We start from the raw sequence: 14973 nt of genomic DNA, 5'->3' as shown, positions 1-14973 counted from the left end.
ATCTCGGCTCACCGCAACCTCCGCCTCCTGGGTTCAGGCAATTCTCCTGCCTCAGCCTCCTGAGTAGCTGGGACTACAGACACGCCCCACCATGCCCAGCTAATTTTTTGTATTTTTAGTAGAGATGGGGTTTCACCATGTTGACCAAGATGGTCTCCATCTCTTGACCTTGTGATCCACCCGCCTCGGCCTCCCAAAGTGCTGGGATTACAGTCTTGAGCCACCGTGCGCGGCCCCTCAGTCCCCTTTTTAAACAGACGAATGGGTGACTTCCCGTGGCTCCAATCGCCAGCCAAAAGGGCACCCAGACTGGTGTATTTTGTACGGAGAACTGCTGCTTCGGGGCGCCGACAAAGCCGCGTGGGGCAAAGCGGCGGCGCTGGCCGGCACAGCCGCGCTGGCCGAAACAGCCGCGCTGGTGACCTGTGGAGCTCCTCCGCCTGGGGATTTCCTAGTCTGTGGGCAATAAAAATGCGGCGTCCACTCACCCTCTGCGCTTTCACTGGGAGCTGCAATCCTGAGTTGTTCCTAAATAGCCATCTTGGATCCTCCTTTTCTTTATCCTCGATGGGCATTTGGGGTGGTTCCAAATCTTTGTTATTGTAAACAGTGCCACAATGAACATACATGTGCATGTGTCTTTATAATAGTATGATTTATAATCCTTTGGGTATATACCCAGTAATGGGATTGCTGGATCAAATGGTATTTCTATTTCTAGATCCTTGAAGAATCACTACACTGTCTTCCACAGTGGCTGAACTAATTTACACTCCCACCAAGAGTGTAAAAACATTCCTATTTCTTCATATCCTCTCCAGCATCTGTTGTCTCCAGATTTTTTAATGATCACCATTCCAACTGGTGTGAGATGGTATTTCAACACCATAAAAACCCTAGAAGAAAACAGGCAATACCATTCAGGACATAGGCATAGGCAAGGACTTCATGACTAAAACACCAAAAGCAGTGGTAACAGAAGCCAAAATAGACAAATGGAATCTAATTAAACTTAAGAGCTTCTGCACAGCAAAAGAAACAATCATTAGAGTGAACTGACAACCAACAGAATGGGCAAAAAGTTTTGCAAGCTACCCACCTGACAAAGGGCTAATACCCAGAATCTACAAAGAACTAAAACAAATTTACCAGAAAAAAACAAAGAATCCCATCAAAAGGTGGGCAAAGGATATGAACAGGTATTTTTCAAAATATTTATGTGGCCAAGAAACATATGAAAAAGTGCTCATCATCATTGGTCATTAGAGGAGAAATACAAATGAAAACCACATTGTGCATTTTTTTTTCAGGGACAGTGAGTCTAAGGCCAAAGAAATTTTTTTTATATTTAATGTTTTTTCTTTTTAAATTATCAGTAGTGTCTTTTGAATGTGATGCCTCTTGAATTTGTCTTGTGAAATTTCTCCTATAAGGCTACAAACATTGCCAGAGTTTTAGAATGAGCTTAAAACAATTTTGTTCTTGGGAAGTAGAGACAGGGTAAATTAACCTTGAAATCATTCCTAGTAAAGGTTTCTATGCCCCTAAAACAATACAAATAATTTTTATTTTTTTGATGTCTAAAACACCCATTAAACTTATTTTTTTAAGTAAATAAAACCAATGAATCTGGGAGAAAACCACCTATCTTCCCCTAATTGAATTCCAAGAATATTGCCACATGTTGAGAAATTGATTAATCTTTCTATTTGGTCATAAAATTGTTAAAGAGAAAATACGTATGGCTGATCATCAGGGAAGAACCAGAGAAAGAGTTATTTGGATATAATGATGATACATTTAGATTCTTTATAGAGCCAGATTTTTGGGAGAAAACATAAGCACTGTAAGGAACACAGTCCTTTTGATGTTTCATCCACCACTGGGATAGCTCCTGGCACAATTCTTGCCCCTGGAAGTTCTAATACAAATGAGTGTATAGATTGTCAGGGAACTCTTCAGGGATCTTTACGTAATTAGACATCTCATTTGGTACAATTCACTCCATGAGTAATATCATATCTGTTTCATGGTCCTTCAATATTTTCCAAATGTGTCCTTTCTGTTTTTCTTTCTTTCAGATACCACAGCATACCTTGGAGGAAGTGGGACCACAAGAGGTGAATTAGCCACAGGTGAGCATTGCATTCACCTGCCAATAATATCCCCAAAGGATTATAGACTGAAATATATCCATAAATATAATCATTTATCCAATACTGAGGATTATTAGCTATAATCTTACCATTATTCATTGACTAAGCTTTCAGATTCTCAAAGTTTTTTCTTATTTCAAACCATGGAAATAAAAACAAAACTTGGAGCTTTGAGCTTGGAACAGACTGTCTTCATAACCCCCAAGGCAATCTTGCAGCTGTTCCACTGACACTAATTTAGATGGTCTAGAGAGTAGCTTCTATCTCCCTAGTCCTGAACTCTAGAAGAAAGAAAGCCTAATAAGTAAAAAAATTACTTGGTAAATATACTGTCACATGTGTATTGTATGAAGAATATGCAGATCACTATTAGGCATAAAAAGCTCAGTTTATGGCTGGTCATGGTGGCTCATGCCTGTAATAGCAGAACTTTGGGAGGCTGAGACGGGAGGACCACTTAAGTCAAGATTGAGACCAGCCTGGGCAATATGGCAAAACACTGTCTCTGCAAAAATAATAATAATAATAATACCTAAAATGCAATAAAATAAATAAATGGAAAAAAAATAGCTGGGTGTGGTGGCATGTGCTTGTAGTCCCAGCTACTCAGGAGGCTGAGGCTGGAGGATGGCTTGAGCCCAGGAGGTAGAGGTTGCAGTGAGCTAAGACTGCACCACTATGCTCCAGCTAGGGTAAGAGTGAGACTCTGTCAAAAAAAAAAAAAAATCCCAGTTTACTGGAATAATAAATAAGCATACAGACTGTGTCTACGTAATTACTTGATACTGTTTGCTCACTTTATGGTAATAAGGTACTGACCTATGACTACTCATCTCTTTCTTAATAGTTACCATTGGGGCATTCTCCGGAAAGACTCTGGAACCTGGCAGTGACAACACAGGCAAGTCCAAAAGCACACAGGGAATGCTACACCTTGGCTGCTCAGGTGACAGGCTCCTAGGGTTACATAACCCTGTACTTCCCAAACTGCAGACTTCATCCTTGCTTTTTTTTCTCTCAGAGGCCACAATTTCCACAGGAGGGGTCAGCAACACCAGGTCAGAAGCTCCAAGAGGTAAGTTTCACCACTCACAGGCTTTTGGGTTCTTCTGATTGCCCTGTTGTGCTGAGGTGAACACATTAATGAGAAAGGGGACCAAGGAAAGGAGTTACTTCTTGTCTGGAAGCACAACATGTATTCTGACCATCCTGATTAGTTATGCAAAGGAATTTCAGAAACTGGGTCGTCTAAGTCAGGCATTGCTCCATGGCCTGTTTGACAGTGTTACTTCTTTGGATACCTGGCTAAGGTCCACTGACCTGCAGCAGCCTTCCTGGAAAGCTTCTCCCCACTCAGCTCTTTATGATTCTGCAAAGTACTATCACCTGCTGCCATCTTTCAAACATATTTATTACACTTATTTATTTCCTGTGTTCCCTCTCCCACAAATGTAAATCACACAAGGCAGAGACCTTGTCTCTTCTGACTGACAGAAGACTCAGGCTTAGTGGAAATGCTTCCAGAATATGAGATGAGTGTCAGGCATATTCTTATGTAGAATGTCACTCTGGTTACTTCAATGGCTACCTACATAGTTTCCCTTGGAGTCAGCAGCAGTTCATAGGATCCCATGCCAGTTGGCATAGGCTACATAAAAAAGCAAAAGGGAGCTATAAACATCTCCTATGCGTTTATTCTTAAAAACATGATAATCACAATATTACCTGTTTCACAAAAGTGAACACTTAGAATGTTCAAGACTTTTTCTTACTCAAGTCATTAGACATAAAATCTGTAAAGTGAGATTAAACTTCCTTCTTTTTAAGTAGGCTGTGATGGAAGAAATAGTAGCAAAACAATAGTCTATACATTGCAAGGAAAAGCCTTAGTGGTTCATTTCCTTCAGAAACACAGATTCTGAGGGAAGGTCTTTCAATGGTTGAAGACAGCTTTGCTGTTTCCAGTGTTGTTTGTGCTATTAGCTCCTTTACCTTCTCATTGTAGGTACTTCTGGTGAATTCCCAGGGACAACACTTACATCTGGAGGTTCCCATACAGGTAGTTGAATGGGAAGGAAATCCTCATCTTGAAAGCATGATGACTTTGTAGAGCTGCAGTCATGAATTAGCAACACAGTGCTTTTTACCAATGTCTCCCAGAAGTCTTGATTCTATTCTTTACTTTGACAGAGGCCACAACTCTCACAGGAGGTGGGGCCAGTACTGGAACTGAATCCAGAGCAGATGAAGGTGAGAAGTCCATAATTACCATGTTACCACAAATCTTGACTCTCATTAGGATGTCCTGTTTGGGAGTGGACTTTTCTGCAGAATATTATGCACATGTTTAGGGATAAGGAGTCTTAGGACCCATAGAATTTTCTTTAGATTTTACATTTATAAACCTTTACCAATAGCCTCTTTTAAAATGGGATTTCCATTGCATTTGTTCTGAGAAGTTTCTCCTGTGAGGTTACATGGAAATGTTGCCGGGGTATTACTAGGAACTATAAACAGTTTTGATCTGGAGAAGAAGAATTAACTGAAATGAGCCTCAGAAACATACCGAAATCATGGTTTTCATTGCCTCAGAAATAACAGAAACGTTTAGTATATTCTTGATGCATAAGAGTCCAGGAAGATTGTTTTGTCTTCCACATTTTGGAAGTAAAATGGTAAACATGGGGAACACCACCTGTCTCCTGATGGAAGACCAGAAATATTGCCTCAGGTTGAGGAATAGTACCTTCTGATTGTTTTGCTAGGAAAATGCATATTGAGAAACTATACATGGCATGACCCCAGGAAGAATCATGGAAAGCACCATTTATAAATCATTAAGATAGGTCTAAATAGTTTTTAGAGGCAGGCCTATAGGAAAGGAAAACGTTGGTCACCATGATGATCCCACTCTTCATTGTGTTTCAGCCACCACGAGGGCAGCTCCTGGCACAACTCTTGCCCCTGGCAGTTCCAACACAGGTGAGTCTGCAGGTTGCTAGAACTTCAGAGCTCCTCCCATAATCGATGTTCAATGTTTCCTCTGGTGCTGTCCTTTCAAGAAATTGTATCATGTTCTTTCATGGTCCTTGAATATTTCCTAATCTGCCTTTTCTTTTTTTCTGTCCCTCAGGGGCCACAGCTTCTCTAGGTGAAAGTGTAACGACAAGAGGTGGAATAACCAGCGGTGAGCATTTCTGGGTCATTGGACTCACTTTTTAATAACATCCAGTAGACGTCATTGCTTGAAATGTATCCATGACACACATTTCTGCAACACTGAACATTGTTAGGTAAATCTTACCTTCATTCATTAATTATATCAAATGTGTGCAAAACTAATTGTGATTTTGCTATTGAAAATAGTAACAAATCAGAAATTCAAAAGCAGCAAATCAGTAATAGCAAATCAGAAACTCACAATTAATTTCTTTATACACTTTATGCAGACCCTCCTGCTAGTCCCCAAGGTAATCATGTAGCCATTGGACAGTTACACAGAGAATCAAGAGTGATAGCTGCTGGGACCCAGTTCATGAACCCTAGAGAAATGGAGACCCAATAAGTTACATTCCTTTGATAATATACCATGAGAAGGATATTATATGAGGAGCATATAGTTGACCTCTTGGGATTTAAAGCCCAGTTCCCTGTAGTATTGAATAAGTATACAGATTTAGCCATTTATTATCTTGTTATTCTCTGCCCACTTGATGACGACAAGGTACTAACCCATGACTACCCAACTCTTTCTTAATAGCTACCACTGGAGAATTCTCTGGAAAGACTCTTGAACCTGGGAATGAAAACACAGGCAAGTCCAAAAGCATACAGGGAATGCTACACCTTGGCTGCTCAGGTGACAGGTTCCTAGGGTTATAAAACCCTGTACTTCCCATACTGCAGACTTCATCTTTGCTTTCTTTTCTCTCAGAGGCCACAAGTTCCACAAGAGGAATCAGCATCACCAGGTCAGAAGCTCCAGCAGGTAAGCTTCATCAGTCCCAGGCTTCAGAGTTCTCATCATTGCTATATTGTGCTCAGGATAACACATACATGAGAAACAGGGTCAACATAAGGGGGTTACTTCTTATTGAGAAGGACAACATGTATTCTGACCATCCTGAGTGTTTCTGCTAAGGAATTTCACACACTGGGCTACCTAAGTCAGGCATTGCTCCATGTCCTGTGTGAAAGTGTTAGTTCTCTGAACCCGGCTGAGGCCCACTGACCTGCAGCAGCCTCCACAGGACCCTGATTCTCCTCACTCTGCTCATAATGATTCTGCAAAGCACTATCACCTGCTGCCACCTCTCGAACATACTTCTTACATATCTTGTTTATTTCCTGTGTTCTCTCTTTCACAAATGTAAATCACATGAGGCAGAGACCTTTATCTGTTCTTTTCCTCTATGTCAAGCACAAAGGAAATGCTTCCATAATATGAGATGGGTGACAGGCATATCATTATGCAGAGTGTCACTATGTTTACTTTAACAGCTACCACTATGGTTTAATTTGGTGTCAGCAGCAGTTCACAGGTACCCAGGCAAGAACTATTTAAAATCAGCAGGGGAAGATATAAATATCTTATAGAAGGGCATTGCTCAGCATCTGATAAGCACAATATCTGCAGTTACTGATATGAGAACATTTAGAATGTTCAAGTCTTTTTATCCTTCCTGATAACACAAGGAAAGCACAACATTTGAAGTAAAATCAGAAAGTGGAGTTAAGCTTCCTTTTTCAGTAGAGTACAGGGGAAGGAATAGGCAGTATAAAACATTAGTTAATAAGTTGGCAAAAATTTATTCATGGTTTATATTTTCTGAAATAAGTTTTTAAGAAAGGTTTTCCAGTGGTTGAGGACCACGTTGCTGATTCCAGTCCTGCTTGCTCTGTTAGATCGTATACTCTCATTTTAGGGACTGCTGGTAAATTCTCTGGGATAACCATTTCAATGGGAGGTTCCAACACAGGTAGTTCAATCAGATGGACATCCTCATCTTGCATCCATGATAACTTTATAGAAATTCAGTGATAAAACAGCAACTCAGCATTTTTTACCAATATCTCAAATTTCCTAGACCTCTCGATTCTTCTGTTTCTTTCCTCAGAGGCCACAACTCTCACAGGAGACAGGAGTACTGGAAGTGAATCCAGAACAGGTGAGGAGGGCAGCTGATGGTTTGGGAGGTACCATGAATCATGACTTTTGGGATGACTTGTGAGGAAGTAGGCTTTCCTACAGAATATTAAGTAATTTATCTAGGGACAATCTATCTGAGGCCAAATATATTTTTAAATTTAATATTTTCCTTAACCTTTTAATATACACTTTTCAAATGGGTTGACTCTTCTAGTTGGGATGTAAATGAAATGTAATTGTTTTGAGAAATTCCCTATAACATTAGATAGAAACATTTTCCGCATGGTAGTAAGAACTAAAAACAGTTTTAATCCTGGGAAGTAGAGATATATGACTCTTGGAATCATGCCTACGTAAGTATTTTCTTGACCCTAAGTGGTAGAAATAATCAGTAGTAAGTCAATGGGTACAAAATCACAATTAGGTAGTGAGCATTAACAGTGGAGTGCCTATAGTAAGCAATATTATAGTGTATATTTGAAAATACTTTGAAGAGAGGCGTGTTAGTTCATTTTCATGCTGCTGATAAAGACATACCCAAGACTACATAGTTCGTTAAGAAAAAGAGGTTTAATGGACTCAGAGTTCCACGTGGCTATGAGGGCCTAACAATCATGGCGGAAGGAGAAAGGCATGTCTTACATGGCAACAGGCAGGAGATAACTTGTGCAGGGAAACTCCCCTTTATAAAACCATCCAATCTTGTGAGACTTATTCGCTATCAGAAAAACAGCAGGGGAAAGATCCAGCCCCATTATTCAACTATCTTCCACCAGGTCCCTTCCATGACACATGTGAATTGTGGGAGCTATATTTCAAGATGAGATTTGGATGGGGACACAGCCAAACCATACCAAGAGGATTGTAATTTTCCTACTGAAAAGCTATAATAAATGTCAGAGATTATGGTTATACCAAACACCATGACTTGACTATTACACTGTGTGCATGTGTGTGTGTATGTATGTGTATATATATATATATATATATACACACACACACATTTATATATACATATATGTGTGTGTATAATCAAAACCTCACACTGTAAATATGTAAAATTTGTGTCAACTAAAAATATAATTAAAAATAGATACAATTATCATAAAACAAATTTTTTTTTCTTCTCCTGGCAGTGAAATAGGTAAGCATGGGAGAAAACCATCTGTCTTGCTGTCCTGGGATACCAGATGTAGTGCCCTAAGTTTGGCCCCTTTGATTGCTTTGATAGTTTATTAATTAATGGGAAAACACATCAGAGTGGCAGCCAGAGAAAGTGGCCTTTGACATCTGTAAGATATAAACAGATTCCTTCTAGTGCCAGGCCTTCAGTAGACAAACGAGAATCACTGCGGTGATGCCAGTTCCCCTGTGTTTCAGCCACCACTGGGGTAGCTCCTGGCACAACCGTTGCCCCTGGCAGTTCCAAGACAGGTAAGTCAACAGGTTGACATGAAATCTTCCACGTGCCCTCCCATAATTAGATGTCTCCTTTGTATTATCCCTTGTAGAAGCGCTGCCGTATCTTCTCAGTGATCCTTAAATATTCTCCATGTAATTTTCATCTCTTTATCTCCTTCAGAGGCCACCACATTCCCAAGAGTAAGTGGAACAACAAGTGTTGGAAGAGCCACGGGTGAGTGATGCTAAACCAAGACCTTTAATTCCCAATGACACCTTCAATATTCTTCTGAAAATATCTATAGATTTGTATATGCTATATTGTGAAAATTCAGAGAAAAAGACTAGATAGTCATTATATTACCTCATTTCCTGAACTTACAAGGGCTTTCATTAAACCATCATAACATTAAACCATGACAGATAAATAGGTACTATGGGGAGAAAAATTCCAATTTCCCCACCAAAAAGAAGGACATGATGGTTAAGAATTGTTTCAGTAAAATTTTTGTGGAAAAAAATGTTGCTTGGGACAAATATGAATTAATTCTAGCACTGCAAGTCTCAGCGTGATAGTTTGCTTCCAAGTGTGGATTTGAAATTCTTATTCAAATCAGTGGACAAACAGTTGAACTAGTGACACCATGTCTTTCTTAATGTAGGTATTACTAGTGTAGTCTCTGGAAAAACACTGAAACCTGGAAGTTACAAGACAGGCACATCTGGAAATACATGCAAAGTCTGGGCATGGGCACCTTGGTTGATGTACTCTGCCCACAGCACCATGTATACTCTTCCAAACCTTAATCTTTACTCCTTCTTTTCTTTTCTCTCTCTCTCAGGGGCCACAACTTCCACAGTAGGAAGTGACACCAGCCAAGCAGAACGTCCAGGAGGTGAGCTTTTTACTCTGAGGCCTTGGGGCTTGTACCAAATTCCTGTTCTCTGCAGTAAAGACATGGGTGTGAAAGTGGGCGGGAGAATGGGGCCTGCGTTTCTCCTGGAAACACAGCATACCAGGATCAAAAACCTGGATGTGCCCAGGAATTCCCTGGCCTCACCTGACTTATCCCTCTGGATTTCCAGGAGCCCGGACTTTCAGAGCTAGTTATTATGTAGCAGGGATGAAGGCAAGCTGTGGGATACACCCGGCTGATCAGGGTCCCTGATCCTAAATACAATTTGCCTTTTTCCCAGAGTGTTTACTAACATCTTTTACACTGACTTATTTATTACATTTACTATCATTGCTGGCTTCCAGCTACTAGAATGTAAGGTGCATTAGGAGAGAAATCTTTCAACATTTTGCTCACTGATACATCCCAAGGGCCTAAAAAAGTATTACATGGAAGAGATATTTAATAAAGCTTAGTTGAAAGGTGAAATGTATTATTTGAAGATTTTTTCACTCTACTTGCTTTAATAGGTTCAACTGTGGTTTCACCTGGCCTCAGCAGTAGTTCACAGAGCTCCAGGCCAGGTAGGAAGGACTAAATACAGTCCTCAAATGCAAGGATTCGTTAACGAGCTCTATTTTCAAATTCTCAGTATCAAAATGCCTCAGGTAATTGATGAGTAAAATTCAGAAAGATGTATCTCCCATCTGCTCTTTTTCTCCTAAAGGCACCTCTGTCACACCAGAGAGCTCAGCATCTGAAAGTGAAACAGGTGAGGAGGAATTAAGGTTCCCATCCACATCCATTGTGCTCTATGGAGAGGGAACCCCAGGAGTAACAGTGATGGATAGGAATGATGGATAGGTGGGCCAGGACATGAAGGGGTAGTCACTTATGGTTCATTTCCTTACAAAACAGAGGCTTTCAGGAAAGTTCTTTCAGTGGGTTAAAGCCACGTAGCTACTTCCACAACTGATTTAGGAGGTAATGCCATGTTGATTCTTTTTTTTTTTCTAGTTTTAGTTACTGAATTCTCTGGGACAACTGCTATATCTAGAACTTCCCACACAGGTAGGATAATAAGGAGGAAATCTCCATGTTTAACGTCATAGTTATTAGAGCTGCTTTGATGAAACAGTAACCTCATTCTTTTCTCAATATTTCAAATTCTGACCTCACCATTCAACACTTTCCCTGTCAGAGGCCACAACTTTAACAGAAGGCCGCAGCGTTCCTCCGTCTGGATCCAGCCCAGGTAACAATGAGCAGAGCACAGCTTAGGGTTTACCATAAATTATGACTCTCCATAGGCTCACCTGTTGGGAGTGTGTTTTCCTGGGTACTGGTTTGCATTTACTTCCAGTATTTTCTTACACTGAATATATTTTGGAAAACTCTAGCCCCATACCCACATCTAGCCCCATAGCTGTAAGTTTCTAATGATGGGCTGGTGGTGCAGTCAGCTTAAGAGATTTCTCCTGCAAAGTCATATATACCACTATGGTGTAGGGGGAGCTGAAAAAAATTGTATTTCTGGAAAGAAATATATATTAATTCTGGAAGCAGGCATATTCTATATCAAGGTTTTCTCACTCAAAAAAAGCAATAATGATATTAAATATTTTCCAGTGTTATTGGCACATTAAAACATATTTCTGGTTTTCATTCCATGGTAGGTACCACTCCAGCATCAGGAGGCCAAGCAACTGGGAGCCTGACAGGTGAAGAAGAGGGAAAGCCACCCTGTTTCCTTGTCTGGGAGTGAATGTATGGAATTCAGTGGAGGGTCCTCAATTTGGGCACATTACTGTTCCTCTTGCTTTGTTAGTGATATAGGCCATAGCAAAGGCATGATTCTCAGTTCATCAGGAAGCAGTGAAATGGCTCTTTGATATAACAAAGATACACCCAGATTCCTTGTGGAGGCAGGTCTTCAGAAGACAAACACGAGTCACTGTGATGATCTCAGATCCTTTGTGTTTCAGCCACCACTGGGGTAGCTCCTGGCACAACCGTTGCCCCTGGCAGTTCCAACACAGGTGAGTCACTGAGGTGGCAGATTCCTTCAGGAGTCCATCTATGATAAATTATCCTCCAGTGCTGTCCTGGGTATGGAGCTATTTTAAGTTTTCCACGGTCTTGAAATATCTTCCATCACTCCTGTCCTGTTTTCCTCTTTCTCAGAGGCCACAACTTCTGTAGGAGAAAGAGGAACAACAAAAGTTGAAATAATGAAAGGTGAGCTCTGTTAATGTACTAACTATTCCTAAAAACGTCCCAAGAATCTGGCCTGAAATATGGAAATACTTTTTGCATTTCCCAGGTTTGGCATATTAAGGAAAATCTAACAGATGTCCAATATTTGACACCAGTAAATACAGTACAGGCCTTTCAACTTTTCCTCTCGTCATCTCTCAATCTTGGTGGCTGCAGTGAACAAATAATATGAAAGCATTTGAGGAGGAGTCAGCATTCTCTGAGGCCATATTATGTCGTAACAGTCTGGGAAGTTACTCTGTTTATAAATTCCATGACCTCAGATGTCTTAGGCAAACTATCTTCAGTATCCTGGCTTAGGGAGACATTTTTGTTTGATATGAGGATTGAAAGTAGATTGCACGTATTCCAACCCTCCAGGACTTCCGGTCTTCCTTAGCTGGTTTACCTTTCCACCCACAGCTTGACATTTTCTTTTCTTCTTTCCTTTTTATTTTACTTTAAGTGCCAGGATATGTGCAGGTTTGTTACATAGGTATACATGTGCCATGGTGATTTGCTGCACCTATTGACCCATCCTCTAAGTTGCTTCCCATACCATCTCCACTCCTGACAGGCCCCAGTGTGTGATGTTCCCCTCCCTGTGTCCATGTGATCTCATTGCTAAGAACATGTAGCATTTGGTTTTCTGTTCCTGTGTTAGTTTGCTGAAGATAATGGCCTCCAGCTCCATCCATGTCCCTGCAAAGGAATGATCTTATTCCTTTTTATTCAGCTTGACATTTTCTATCATTTTTCTCATATACAATGCTTATTTCCTGTATCCCTTCACTAGGAAGCTTCATGAAGTCAACTGATTATTAAAATGCCCCCAAGTTGTATCAGATATTCTACTTATAAAGATAAAACCATGCTTTATTTCTCCTGTAGGCACTTCTGTCACAGCAGAGGTCTACGTCTCTGGAAGGGAAACAGGTCAGGGTGATTTAAAGCCCTGCACTCCCCTTGCCTTGTAGCGAAAGGGAAACACAGTAGCCACACGTCTATCCCATGTTGGCCTGGAAAACCCAGAGCTAAGCAGCTGTTCATCTTTTATTCTATATAAATAGTGTCCTTGGGAATGGACTTCCAGTGCTTTAGGGCCACATTGATGCTTCCAAGCTTAGCTGGGGAGAAAATACTCTATAGTTCCATTTTCCTTTTATGCATTTTAGGTACCACTGAAGGATTATCTGGAACAACCATTATATCTGAAAGTTCCACCACAGGTAGGTTAACGAGATGGAAATACCTCTTATTTAATGTCACATGTCATGGTATCTCTTTTAGGACTGCTGCAAGAAAATAACACCCAAATCCCCTTTAGTTTTCCAAATTTTCAGATTTTATTATTGTGTTTTTTTTTTTCCTCAGAAGCCACAACTTCCATTGTAGGGTGTGGTACTTCTGGAACTGAACTCAAAACTGTTGACAATAAACTGCCCATACTTTGGCCTCATAAGGATTAGTACTCTCAAGCTTTCCTTGAGAGAGTTTGTGTTTCATTTAGAGACACTGCAAGTAATTCAAAATAGGATTGCTGTTATTTATTTGCTTATTTATTTAGAAAAATGACCAATCCTTTCATCAAGTTGAGGATGGGATGGGATTTCTACATTGTGTTAAAACTCTCACTAGTACCTGAGCTGGAAACCAGAAAGTTTTCTGTGCGAATGTGTGTGAAGTAGAAAAGGGCCTCATGGAACCAGGGCGCATGCATGCATGCGTGTGTATCTAACAATTAACTTGCCCAACATTTTCTCCTACATTTGAAATTTCAACACATTTAAACCTTTCTTCCCCCGTCTTTCTATCTCACAGCAGGCATCACTGCAGCGTCAGGGAAGCAAGCAGGTGAGCACTGGGAAATGCATCTAGTTGCATTTTTGTCAGATTTTCTGTTGTGTTTGTACTTGGAAACATTGTCTATCTCTTTTTGTTATGAACTGTTAAAAGCAGGAAATACATCTAGTCGTCCACCTTCCTTGTGCTCAGAGAAAGAGATTTCTGTTACAGCAAATAAATACATAAATAGAGCATATCCCTTTTAGATTTGGGTCCTCATTTGACTTACTCCTTCACTATGGTCACCTCAGTCTCTTTGTTTTCAGGAACCTCTGCAGTAGCTTCTGCCACAACAGTTGCCCCTGGAAGTTTCAGCACAGGTGAGCCCACTGTGTGGTGGGGAATCCTTTCATGGGTGCTCGCTACGGTAACATGCCTTTCCTTCTATGTAGTGCTTCTATGCAGAAATGCCACCATTCCATTTCATGTCCCCTGAATCTTTTCCATTTTTTCCTCCTTCTCCCAGCAGCCACAGCGTCTCCTGGAGCAAGTGGAATGACTGGGTTTACAACAACTACAAGTAAGAACTGACAGTCCACTACCTCCTTCCCAGTAGATCAACTTGCCTCAAACACATCTACCATCTGTACTTCCCGTGAAGGGCATTTTTGTTGAAAAAAAAAAAATCACTATTCTAAATAGGCAAGATTTCACCTAATATGTAAATGTCAGACACTCAAATGCCTTTATCTTCCTTTACTCTGCTTCAAGGAGATATCACCACGGAGCTAAGGCAATGCTAATCAGTTGTGTACTGGAGAGAATTTGTCTTTCTTTCCCTCAGTGATATATAAAGGAAATAATAGATATTAAAATTATTCTTATTAAATAGTCTATAGAAATGGTGCATGAAAAACATACAGATTAACTCCTGGTCTAGAAACCTTTGAGAGAGCCTGTTGACACATTAACAACCCAGAGTTCCCTCATCCCATCAAAGGCCGTTTTCATTATGTGTCAAGAATAAAAATAGTGATTTCTATCACTGTGTGTTCCAATGTGGTAGCCAATGGCAGAACTTTTACACATGAGAAGTCTAATACTTAAAGCAATAAATAATTATGGTAATGAGCATATTGATCATTTATGAGTTCTTTAACTATATCCACTTTTTAAATTAGAGGTTTATATATCCTATTCCAATTAAGAAATGCCAAAGTCCGGCTGGGCGCGGTGGCTCACGCCTGTAATCCCAGCACTGTGGGAGGCCGAGGCGGGTGGATTACAAGGTCAAGAGATCGAGACCATCCTGGTCAACATGGTGAAACCC

General features: G+C 40.5%; 1 protein-coding gene across 1 annotated transcript in view; it reads left to right on the top strand.

Moving 5' to 3' along the window:
- MUC19 (mucin 19, oligomeric) overlaps positions 1 to 14973 on the top strand; it is a 189411-nt gene that overhangs the window by 123844 nt on the left and 50594 nt on the right. The window contains 23 exon segments of the mRNA XM_037738205.1: positions 2082 to 2135; positions 3004 to 3231; positions 4162 to 4215; positions 4347 to 4406; positions 5085 to 5138; positions 5290 to 5343; positions 5917 to 5970; positions 6091 to 6144; positions 7274 to 7324; positions 8686 to 8739; positions 8888 to 8941; positions 9549 to 9602; positions 10133 to 10186; positions 10330 to 10374; positions 10620 to 10673; positions 10804 to 10857; positions 11279 to 11323; positions 11588 to 11641; positions 11787 to 11840; positions 13034 to 13087; positions 13680 to 13712; positions 13970 to 14023; positions 14170 to 14223. Of these exon segments, the coding sequence (XP_037594133.1) occupies positions 2082 to 2135; positions 3004 to 3231; positions 4162 to 4215; positions 4347 to 4406; positions 5085 to 5138; positions 5290 to 5343; positions 5917 to 5970; positions 6091 to 6144; positions 7274 to 7324; positions 8686 to 8739; positions 8888 to 8941; positions 9549 to 9602; positions 10133 to 10186; positions 10330 to 10374; positions 10620 to 10673; positions 10804 to 10857; positions 11279 to 11323; positions 11588 to 11641; positions 11787 to 11840; positions 13034 to 13087; positions 13680 to 13712; positions 13970 to 14023; positions 14170 to 14223 (1380 nt within the window).

The sequence above is a fragment of the Cebus imitator genome, unplaced genomic scaffold (genome assembly GCF_001604975.1).
Source record: "Cebus imitator isolate Cc_AM_T3 unplaced genomic scaffold, Cebus_imitator-1.0 Scaffold2, whole genome shotgun sequence".
Taxonomy (NCBI): domain Eukaryota; kingdom Metazoa; phylum Chordata; class Mammalia; order Primates; family Cebidae; genus Cebus; species Cebus imitator.
This window is presented reverse-complemented; position numbering and strand designations above follow the sequence as displayed.